At 39.5% G+C, this 12,505-nt stretch overlaps 1 protein-coding gene across 1 annotated transcript in view; it reads left to right on the forward strand.

The window, feature by feature from the left end:
• The first annotated feature begins 6,349 nt into the window (after window positions 1–6,349).
• The window catches only part of LOC117020100 (zinc finger protein 658-like), a 35,260-nt gene continuing 29,104 nt past the window's right edge, over window positions 6,350–12,505 (forward strand). Inside the window, 3 exon segments of the mRNA XM_033102343.1 lie at window positions 6,350–6,445; window positions 6,839–6,934; window positions 7,770–8,928. Coding sequence (XP_032958234.1) covers window positions 8,914–8,928 — 15 coding nt within the window. The 5' untranslated portion in view covers window positions 6,350–6,445; window positions 6,839–6,934; window positions 7,770–8,913.

A 12,505-nucleotide genomic window follows, 5' to 3' on the forward strand; every position in this document is an offset into this window, starting at 1 on the left:
ACGTTTCATCATTAAAAATTTACTGTATTTCTTGTGCATTAATCTGACCGTAATTTCCCTGTATATTTATGTTCATGTAGCTGAGTTTGTAATTTCTGTCAACTAGATGGAGATGCAAGCATTTGTTGGTATAAGTGAACATCACAGTTATCCTGAGTTGAGTTTAAGCCAAATATATGCATAGAAATTAATAGAAGATGGTGATTTTAAGGATATGTTCATTTAAGTTTTTGCATGTTTAACTTTTATTAAATAAAGTGTTTTTAAAATTGAAAAAAAAAGCCACTGAGTTTTCAGGTGTTTTGTTACAAAGCAAAAGTAACTGATATAGATTCTGTTATCCCAAAATAAAGTACTGAAATCAAAATAAATCTAAAATGTTACATTGATTTAGGGACGGGATGGGAGTGCAAGCTGGAAGGGAATTGAGGAGACCATTCGTATAAACCCAAGGGCCCTCAAAGATGCCAACAATGAGGGTTTACAGAAACATATAATAAGTATAATTGAAGCTGAAAGAAATGGAATCCTTGCTATGTGGTAGCAGAAATTTTGACAACATAGTTGTTTGTGAAAATGTAGAAAATAGGAAATATATTTAATAACTCCAATCATCTGACTATGAAGATTTCTATGCAGAAAATTAAAAGTTCTACCCAGTTTCTTATCCCTACTTATGATAAAATACCTAGGATACAGATGACCTAAAAATTAAACTGTTAAATTCATATGAATTAGAACTTGCTAAGTTTGAAAATAATAATTTTTTTCTTATTTTCAGCCTCTCCAGTGGACAATTTTCAAATTTCAAAGGGTCTCAGACCAAAGATTAATTTGAAGCTGGAACTAGATGATCTCTTTTTACAGATCTCGCAGGAGTCTAAAATGGTGTTTGATAAAATCTTTTGGACAAAGGAAAGATCACCTCAGGATTTTAAAGGTATTCCTTCCATATCTTCATTATACAAAAGGGCTTCTAATCCTCTTCTGGGAATCATCCCACAAGAACATTATAGGGAACTCCATTTTTGCCAAAAAAATCAATTTCTACGTAAAAGCATTAATTCATTTTAAAGTATAAAATGAATTTCATTTACAGCATGTTTAAGCCTGCATGTTTGAAGACATTATATAGATATATATTCTTATCTTTTAATCCACTTAGGAGCCATACCCTTGCAGCCTAAAGGTTACTATAGTTGAATCCCCGGTATTATGTGAGGATTTCTGTCCCTTCTAGGAGCAGCTTAGAACATGTACCCTACTTCCCATCTTTAGTTCCCACGATGATTCATTTTGGATAATCATGAACTTGATAGAGAAACTGGTATTCTGAGGTTAACACCAATTCTCTCTGTGCTGGCTATAAGCATCTTACTAAGGGAGTAACTACACAGTGGGCGGTCTGCCTGTGGACACAGAACTGGCTGACCATCCCCAAATTATATGGTCCTGTAGGATGCTTTTGCCTGAAGAGTTTGCCGCTGCCGCTTCTCTACTCCTTCCCACGTGTGATTAAAAGCACCCCCTGGTACCCTGGGTGGCACATTGGGCCTCTCTGCCAGACCTGACCCTACCCTTCTAGGGCCCTGTTCTATCAGGGGGTTCTACTGGACAGCACATTCAAGGACCAATTCTTCCAGGCTGTCATTGCAGTGGGCGCCAATGGAAAAATCTGCTTCTCATCCCACCTGGTCACACCTCTGCATGTCAACAAAAGCCTTCTGAACCCAGCTGCCTAGGCTTAACAGTGACCTCAGGTAAAACCTGGCACCTGTGCTGAGAAGTCCAGCATTTCTGTCCTCCCTTTCTGCTCTAGCTCAGTCAAAATATCCTTTCTAGGACATAGTAGTCTAGTTATTGCCATGGGATTGTTTGAACAAATAAGTGCAGTGCTGGGCTGCCAGGATGGAGGTACAATGGTTGTTTCATATCCCGTACAATCCACAAGCAGCTGCATAATCAATGCTACAACAGCCTTTTGAAGCAAGGACTCTGGGTGTCAAAACACCCTCCCACGATGCGCGACTGGGCCTCGCGTCTATGGGACGTCTTGAGGGTCCTGAATGAGAGACCACGGAAGGGAGGGCCCGTACCAATAGAAGCTCTACTACATTGAACAGCCTTTCCCATTCAGTTACAGGTTACCACAAGTGAGACTCTGTTAAAGCCAGGGTATGGCAGAAATGGAAACATTTTGCTGCCGGCACCCACATGCTTGAAATCAGGGGAATGGTAGCAATGGACTTGGCTCTGGCAGGTCAAAACCCCCCACTGTTGGTGGTTGGGCCTGATAGCCCCATGGGGGGCTGGTTTGATTCATGATTTGCAAGTGACACCAGGGGTGGTGGCCGAGTGGCCACCGCAAGTGACTGTAGTATACGGAAGTCCTGATGTCGGGACAATTTTGAAGGGAACCTATGTGCTCTCGCTATGGCCTATTATGAGGTCCCCTGTTCTGCTACATGTTGAAACTGCGCAAGGTACCCCAAGCACTGCCATAAAGGTCTGGTACCACAAACCGTGAAAGGTGCCAGTGGCAGCGACCTTCCGTTCCCAGGACAAAAAGCTAGCATGTATCCTCCCAGGTGGAAGGGATTTGCCATTGTTGGTTCCTAAGACGCTATTTCTTTCCGCCCGTAGGTATACAGCACAGGGCCCCTCACAGAAGACACTTGTCGTGTGTAGATTGTGAGGCGAGACCCTGTAGGGGTGGAGTGTGGGGACAGAGTCCCAGAGAGCAGTTTCCAGGCTTTTGGCCTCACATGGGGAGGTGCTGGCTCGGGTGGTGAGTGACCATCGGCTGTGATTGGTTGGCCATAAGCTGTAACCAGTTAGCCAATTGGCTACTCATGTAACTGCTGGGACAGCATTGATCGGTTGGTTGGTTGGCAGGCAGAAGAACTGGACGGCGGACTGCGGATCGTGTGGATCCTACTGAGTGTGTCTCACCCGGCCACCAGCGAGAATATAGTTGTGTAACTCCCCTATTCATGGCTCTGTGGGTGTTCCTTTTTGGCCTCACCATATTTTGCGTTCTTATGGGGGGAGCAGGACCAGAGACCCCGCATTACACCCTGCAGGACATATTCTCATTGCTCTAAACAGTATGTTAAATCTCCTTGAGTGTGTATATGTGTGTTTGGACATATTTCCACATTCCACATAGACTGTTATAACGATTGAACTGAGCTTTCTATGGGAAGTTCACACAAACTTGTCTAATAATTTTTTGTATAAAGCAATTTTATCAAATATCATACTAAGAATTATCCGTTGACATTACTATCTTAACAACTCCTCAAAGTGAAAGAAACCAGAGTATGAGAACATAGCACATGATGAAAAGAATAAAAAAATTACTACTAAAGATTACTCTGTAAAAATAAATGGACTTTTGATTTTTTTCAATATTGAAATTTAGTAGATCGTAAATGTTCTCACCACACAAACATAAAATGGTAACTATGTGAGGTCATGGATGTGTTCACTAACATTATAGTGGTAATAATTTCACAATATATATGTGTATCAAATTATCACATTGTACACGTTAAACTTACATAGTATTATATGCCATTATATCTCAATAAAACTGTAAACAAGAATTGACAGTTGAAAAAGAAAGTTAAATTTTAAATGTTCCATGGCAGCCATCAAATTAACATGAAATAAAAAGTACTTTTCCTTTATTTCCCTGAGCTTCTTAGGATGGTCAGTGATCATATCAGAATTTTAAGCCACTATGTTACTTTGACCCAAATCAGAAAATATTAGTTCTAAAATTATATCAGTTAAAAGTGGATGTAAAAATATATTTTCATATGACATAGTAAGCAAAGAGTATGTGGCTTTTTTGGATATTTTATTACAATTCCAATAGAAATAGAAATATATGAGAATAAAAAATCATGAAATAGTTGTGAAACATTTGCAAAATAGACACAGTATTTATATTTTGCTGAGAAATGGGAATATTTGATGGTACTTGAAAGCATTTACTTAAGTTAAAAATATTAAAGAAAAACAATAAACAGAGACACAGACCTTACACTTTCACAAATATTAACTCAAAATGGATCATAATCATCTTAGAAGTGAAATACAAAAGTATAAATCTTCTAGAAAATAACACAGAAGAAAACCTCTGTGACCTTGAGTTTGGCAATTAGTTTTTAGATAACATCAAAAGTGTAACACATGAATGAACAAACTGATCAGATTGACTTCATTAAAATTAAAAACTTTTGCTCTGTGGAAGAATGTCAGGAGAATGAAAAGGGAAGTCACAGACTGATAGAAAAGATTGATCAAAGACATATCTGATAAAGGAATTTTATCCAAAATATACAAATAACTCTTCAAACTCAGTAAAAAAATGAAAAACCCAATGAACAATGGGTGAAAGAGTTGAACAGACACCTCACAAATGAAGATATACTTATGGCAAATAAGCACATAAAAAGAAGCCCAGCATCAATGTCATTACGGAATTGTGAGACAATTATGAGACACCATTACATACCTATTAGAATGGCCGAAACCCAAAACATTGGCAACGCTTAATGCTGGAGAGGATATGGAGCAGAGGAACTGTCTTTCCATTGCTGGTGAGAATGCAAAATTGTACATTCACTTTTGGAACACAGTATGGCAGTTTCTAATAAAGTTAAACCTAGTCTCTACTATACAATCTAGCAATTGTACTCCTTGGTATTTATTCAATTGATTTGAAAACTTATGTTCACACAAACGCCTGCACAAAATGTTTATAGTAGCATTCATAGTTGCTAACATTTGGAAGTAACCAAGTGTCCTTCAAAAGATGAGTGAATAAACTGTATACATCCATACAATGCAATATTGTCCTGGATTTAAAAAATGAGCTATCAAGCCATAAAAAGGCATGAAAAAAACTTAAATGCATATTTTAAGTGAAGGAAGCCAGTCTAAAAAGGCTACTTACTATATCATTCTACTTATCTTTCTGGAAAAGGTAAAATTATTGTCAGTAAAAAGATGAGTGCCTACCTGGAGTTCAGGATAGGAAAGCAAGAGGGCAGAGGTTGAATAGACAGAGCATAGGAGATTTTTAGGGCAGTGAAACTACTCTGTATGATAATGGAATGCTGGACATTACACAAGATGACATTATGCATTAGGTAAAACCCATAGAACTGTACAGCACAAAGAGTGACTGCTAATGTAAACTAGTTTGGACATTAGTTAGTAATAATGTATCATTCTTTAATGGTGCAAAATATATCACACTAAAGTAAGATTATAACAGCAGAAACAGTGTGTGGGATGATGAGAGGGGTTATATGGGAACTCTTTCGACTTTCTGCTCAATTATTCCAAAACTTATATCTGCTCTAAGAAGTCTACTAAAAAGAAAAATTATGTTACTGTGTCCATATATCTCTAATTTGATGTGTGCACACATTAAGTTTCAAGGGAGGTTTACCTATAAAAATGCAAAATGGATTACAATAATAATTTCCTTATTTGGGATTGTATGTATTTTCATGTATTACTTGTGTCATTTGAACAGCTAGACTATATTGCCTCCCCACCACCACCCTGCTGGTCACAGATGTTAGTTACTCTTTTATGTCAATGCTGGCTCCATTTTGTAGTATATGTTCTATTTCACAGCTGGTGAAAGAGATAGTTGTGTGTACCTTTACTTCTCTTGGCAGCTTGATTTTAAAGGTACATGTCTGAAGGGGCATTACACTCCCTGACCTCCCCAAATCTTTCCCTGTGTGTTAAAAAGAAATTCAAACACTCCAGATAGAATAGAAATAGTAAAATAAGCATCATATACACATATTACATAGATTTCATGATACTTAACCAGTTACCATATTTGCTTCCCTAATTGTTTTGCTTAATTTAAAAAAGTAAATTACAAAAACATGATTTCATAATTATAAACATATTAGTATACATCTTTAAAAAATAACAATTTCCTACATCGTCCAAATATTATCGCACTTTCCAAAGGAATGGTTAATTTTCCTTAATATTTCTAGTGTCTAGTCCATATTTATGTTTCCCCAATTGTCTCTTGCTGCTGTACTTTTTCCAACCAGGATCCGATCGAGAACCACCTTTGCAAATGTGTTGTTAGGTACTCAAGTTAAAGTCCAAACCCAAACCTCTGGGGACCTACTTAAAGCCTCCAAAGGTCAGGTCCAATTGTCAAGTCCGCCACTCGCTAACGAAACGGAAACGCTTCAAATATTACTTCCTGGTCTCAAGGTTCCATGGGAAACGTAGTCTTCAAAGTGTTGGCTTACCGTTCAGTCCGCCGAGGATGGGTCTCACTCTGCGCATGTGCGCACTAGTCCCGCCTCCTCCCGACGGCCCTGTCCAGACAGAGACAGACAGAATCTCTTAGTGGTTTGGTGTTTGCGGGAGCAGAGGCCGTGGAACCGGGGTGAGAGCACAGGGCCCCTGCGGTCAGGTCGGCTGCTGTCTGGGGCAGCGCAGGGGCCAATCCCAGGGACCTTCAGGCGGGCTCTCCCCTTCTCCTGCCCCGTGTACGTGCGGGGTGGGCCCGGGCGGATCCGGCGGCGCAGGTGGGGCCGAGCCCTGGTCAGGAGAAGGTGCTCGGTGCGGTCGGTATGGGGGCTGCAGGCGGCGGGAGGGGCATGCACCTTTATGACGTTCACGGTAAACCTGAGGCTACTAATAGGGGTTCGCATAGTTATTATGAGAATTAGATAAGGTGTGATCTGCAAAACATTTTCTCAAATGCTTGTAATCACTGTGTAAGCTGCTATCAAAAGACACTTTGTTCTCTTCGTTTATTTCATTTAATCCTCACAAGCCTACTGTCGGTATAAACATGCCATTTCCCAAAATGAAAGGACTTTCCTGGAGTGAAGTGATGTACCCCGAGGGCACAGGCTGGTAGGTGAGAAAGGTAGGACTAAAATACAGATTTTCACTACCCATCTCTTGATCTTCCCAATGTCCTCCCTGCCCCAAACCCAGAGCTCCAACCTTTGGAGCACTTAGCACAGTAGCCTGTCCTCAAATCCCCATAGACATCATTGTGAAGTAAATGCGGACAGAATCTTACCACGTGGTAAACACATCCTGGGATGTGTGGGTTTTCTCCAGAGCCCCTGGGTGGGACTGTGAGGCTCTTGCGCCTTCCTGCACTGTCCAGGCTGTCTCCATCCTCAGAGGTCCAGTCTGACAAACTAATGCAGTGCTGGCCGGTAGCAAAGTAATGCAACTATAATATAAAATATAATTGAAAAATGTTCAAGCAGCAGTGAAAAAAAAAGGAGGTGAAGCTAATTTTACTGGTGCATTTAATTCAAATAATATTTTGACTCGTGGCACTAGCCACACTTCCGGTGGAGCACTTGTACACAGGTAATGGGTACAGTGCTGCGTAGTTCAGTTTTCCTGAATTCCAAAAGGGTCAGGATTAGAGTGATGAAGGTTTCAGATGAACTGAATTTATTGTGCAGGCTCAGGTCCCAGCCCCTCTGGAGCAAAGTAACTCTTTTAAGTCAGGAAAGAGGGAGGAGCCCCAGGAACAAGTGCTGCTTTGGGGAACAGCTCTTCTGACAGACTCCTCACCAGAGCTTTAGAGTAGAGCTCTTAACTCAAGGTGTAAAGACAATAAGAACTTGACGAACAATCCAGCCAAAGTTGTGTCTTGACATCAGTTTTAATGAAGGTAGGGGGACCTCTGGTGGACCTGAATTTGTTTAACCAATTCTGTTTTACTTATTTAATTTTAGAGTAGAAACAGAAGTGTCTAGAAGGAGCAGGTCCTGATTTGGTCCACCAGAAGCAGTTCTTGATCCCCGGGGGAAGCCTGAGTCAGACTCGGGGATGTCACCACACCCAGAAGCCATCACAGACTGTGTGATGGTGGATACTGTGGACCAACTTGCAGAAGGTGGTATGTGGGGTTGAGAGGGATGGGTGTCTGCCAGGCTACGCAGGAAAGGGCACCTGACTGGATGGCTGGTGAGGACTGATGTCCCAGGAAGGTGTAAGCAGGCAGAGCTGACGAAATCCTAAACAGCACCTTGTTTCCTTTGTTCTGCCCTCACTCTTTCCAGATGGACACACCATGTCCATCACCTCATGTGGTATCTAGAGTTATGCTGATGCTCCCTTTTTCCTGAACACAGAGTTAACAGGATGTGAGTAGAAGAAGGGTTTTCTGTGTTGGGCACATAGGGAAGCCCCAAAATACTGGGCCTGAAATGAATGATTTTTGTAGAGTCACCCCAGGCTGAACCCAACAATCAGCACAGGCCTGTTTATTCTCACAGGTAAGTTCCAGACATATCTTATCAACAGATGTTTTTTAGAAACCGCAACCAATTTAGAACAAAGAGTTACACAATATAATTCTTGCATAAAGTATCCCATCTTTATTTTGATTTCTGGGGAAACTCTTAACTCAAGGTGTAAAGACAATAAGAACTTGATGAACAATCCAGCCAGAGTTGTGTCTTGACATCAGTTTTAATGAAGGTAGGGGGACCTCTCGTGGACCTGAATTTGTTTAACCAATTCTGTTTTACTTACATATTTCATTTTCGTTTGTTTGTTTGTTTTAATTAGTCAGAAGGGGGCATCAATTTTGAATTCTTTGATAAAAACCAGTTGACCTCACTCGGTGAAAAAGCCCATGTACTCATATCAGAGATGCACGTGATCAGGTGGTGCTGCTTCTTCCTGCGCCTTCTCCAGAATGTCAGAGGGCCGTGCTCCCACAGGGAGGCTTTTGCTCCAGTTGGTGTTAGGAGATTTGTAGGCAGGTGAATATAGGAGTTGTAAGGAAGACCAGGTTTCTCATGACCCCATTTCACTTTCCTCCTTCCTAGTGGAACCTTCATTTTTTTTACCTTCTTCCAGGAGCAGCAGAAAATGAACATAGCTCAGGTGAGTCCTGTTGTTAATACCCTATTTATTTTACAATGGAAATTATAAAGCCTTAAGTGTCTCTATGTTAACATGGAAAAGTAGAAATAGAGATGGATGAGATGCATTCAGAGAATTTGTAGAAATAGAGATGAACAGCAGAGCAAAGGGGGCATGTGGATATATGCAGATGCTGTGATCCCACAAATTTACCAAATTGGAGCTCCAAATTTATTTCTGAGATTTCGTGTTTCATGTCTGTTCCAGTGTCAGAAAATACTTCTTTAAAGGCTGACATTGGTGAGAAGATAAAGGCAATTCTTTCATTGTAGAATGTAAAGACAATAAAAGATAAAAAATATCTTTGTAGATTTTAAGTAGGTGATTCAGTTAACAAATTTCTAGTAATAACCCTAAAATAATACAGAAATTTGTCTCTACTTGTTCTGCAATAAAAGTAGAAGACTTAGTGCTAAATAGTGTGTACTCAGTCAACACTATTTTTCAGAAACTCAAACACAGTGGTTGAATTAAGACATTTTTTAAATTAAAATTTCTTGCAGTAACAGTAGTCAAAATAACTACATAGGTTTCAAGTGTACAATTCTATAATATGTCATCTATATAGTGCATTATGTGTTCACTACTCACACACAGTCAGTTCTCCTTCCATCACCATATTTTTGACCTCCTTTCCCTCTTCTACCAACTCCCCTCCTCCCTTACATTCTAGTAACCACTGAACTGTTCTCTGTGTTTGTGAGTTTTTATATTTATTTGTCGTATTCCTTTGTTTCTTTCAGTTATATCCCACAAGAGTGAAATCATATGGTTCTCAACTTTTCTGTCTGACTTATTTCACTTAGCCTGATAATCTCAAGATCCATCCATGTTGTCACAAATGGCACTATTTCATCTTTTCTCATGGCAGAGCAGTGTTCCATTGTGTATATATACCACATCTTTTTTTATCTAGTCTCCTATCGAAGGACACTTCGGTTGTTTCCATGTCTTGGTCTCCGTAAATAAAGCTACAGTGAACATCGAGGGACATACTTGTATATCTTTAAGGATAATGTTCAGATTTTTTGGGTATATACACAGGAGAGGGATTGCTGGGTCATATGGTAATTGTATTCTTAATTTTTTGAGGAACCTCCACACTGCCTTCTATAGTGGCTGCACCAGTCTGCATTCCCACCAACAGTGTATGAGGGTTCCTTTTCCTCCAAAGCCTTCCAACACTTGTTCTTATTAGTCTTGTTGGTGATAGCCATTCTAACTGGTGTGAGGTGAATCTTACCATGATTTTGATTTGAATTTCCCTAATAGCTAGCTAAGTTTAGCATTTTTTCATATATCTGTTGACCGTTTGTATGTCTTGGCAGAAGTTTCTGTTCATGTCCTCTGCCCATTTTTTAATTGGATTTTTTTGTTGTTGTTGAGTTGTATGAGTTCCTTAAATGAGTATATTTTGGATATTAGCCCCTTACTGGAGGCATTGTTTGCAAATATCTCCTCCCATTCGGCTGGTTACCTCTTTGTTTGGTTGATGGTTTCTTTTGCTGTGCAGAAGCTTTTTAGTTTGATATAGTGCCATTCATTTATTTTAGCTTTTACTTCCCTTACCTTTGAGGTCAAATTCATAAAATCCTCTTTGAACCCAAGGTCCATAAGTTTAGTACCTATGCTTTCTTCTATGCAGTTTATTGTTTTATGTCTTATGTTTAAGTCTTTGGTCCATTTTGAGTGAATTTTGGTACATGGTGACAGATAGCAGTCTAGTTTCATTCTTTTGCATGTGGCTTTCCAATTCTTCCAGCACCATTTATTGAAGAGGGTGTCTTTTCTCCATTGTATGTTTTGGTTCCTTTGTCAAAAATTATCTGTCCAAATTTTGTGGGTTTATTTCTGGGTTTTCAATTCTATTCAATTGGTCTGTGTGTCAGTTCTTCTGCCAATACCATAGTGTTTTGATTATTGTTGTTCTGTGGTACAAGCTCAAGTCAGGGAGTGTGATATGTCTTCAGCATTATTCTTTTTGCTTAGGAGGGCTTTGGCTATTCAGGGTCTTTTGTGGTTCCATAGAAATCTGATGATTTTGTGTTCTATTTCTTTAAAAAATGCCATGGGTATTTTGATGGGTATTGCATTAAATCTCTATATTGCTTTGGGTAATATGGCCATTTTAACTATTCTTCCAATCCATGGAAGAACACGTAATGTCTTTCCATTTCTTTGTGTCTTCTTCAATTTCTTTAAAAAATGTCATAGTTTTCAGTGTATAGGTCTTTCACATCCTTTTTTAAGTTTATTCCTAGGTATGTTGTCACACAGCAGCATACCCGTCTGTCTCCTCATACCTACCCCTATAGAAAGGAGAGTCTGTGAGACTGATTCTTTCAGGGACTTTGCTTCACCTTTGTGCTTACACCTTATGTCTCCCTGTTTGGCCCCAAAGGATGGCTGGTTAGTCAATGACGGATAAGATTCCTCAAGGAAGGAACAACCTAAGCCAGGCACAGTCGCATAGGAGCCATCAGGAGAACTTACGGGGTTGATAGAGGTGGGCATAGACCCCTACCTTTCCCCGCCTAAGGAGAGCTTCTGCCTCTATGGCTATATTCCTTCCCACAACCTGCTTGGGAAGAGATTCAATGATGTGATAACATGAGTTCTCCATCTATTCGTGTCAGTAAGTTTCAGCATAAAGGTTTTGTCCCTTGGAGAGGTACATACAATTATTAAGACATCCTGTGACTTTCGGTTCCGGCCAAAGGTGATTAGTTTGAATCAGTTTCCTAGTATAATGTATGAAATTTACAGACCGTGGAGAAAACAGTGTTACTTCCTTGTGTGTACATCAATAAAAGTCACACGGTGGCCCGATTCAGGGCTCTCAGTCCTTTGAGGCCGTGAGACCCTTGGCCTCTAGTGTATAAATCTCTTGACTTCTGCTTCTTTCTTAACCCTTCACCGCCCCTTCTGGTTCTCTCACTGCCCGTGTTGCACTGAATGTGACATAGGTATTTTATTCTTTTTGTTGCAATTGCAAAAGAAATTTTGTTTCTATTTCTTTTTCTGAGATTTCATTGTTAGTGTATAGAAATGCAGTGGATTTTTGTACGTTAATTTTGTAGCTGGCAATTTTATTCATTCGTTGTTCCTAATAGCTTTTTGGTGGAATCTTTAGGGTTTTCTATATGAACAATCATGACATCTGCAAAAAGTAACAATTTAACTTCTTCATTCCCAATTCAGATGCATTTTATTTCTTTCTCTTACCTGATGACTCTTGATAGGACTTCCAATATTATGTTGAAAAGCAGTGGTGAAAGGAGACAATTCTGTCTTGTTATTGAACGTAGAGTGAAGAACTTCAGTTTTTCACCATTAATTACGATGTTAGCTGAGGGTTTGTCATATATTGCCTTTATTATGTTAAGGTATTTTCCTTCTATACCCATTTTATTAAGTGTTTTAATCATAAATGGATATTGTATCTTGTCAAATGGTTTTTCTGCGTCTACTGATTATAATCATATGATTTTTATCTTTTATTTATGTGGTCTATCACATTGATCAATTTTCATATATT

This window comes from Rhinolophus ferrumequinum, unplaced genomic scaffold (assembly GCF_004115265.2).
Source record: "Rhinolophus ferrumequinum isolate MPI-CBG mRhiFer1 unplaced genomic scaffold, mRhiFer1_v1.p scaffold_84_arrow_ctg1, whole genome shotgun sequence".
In the NCBI taxonomy this organism is placed as follows: Eukaryota; Metazoa; Chordata; class Mammalia; order Chiroptera; family Rhinolophidae; genus Rhinolophus; species Rhinolophus ferrumequinum.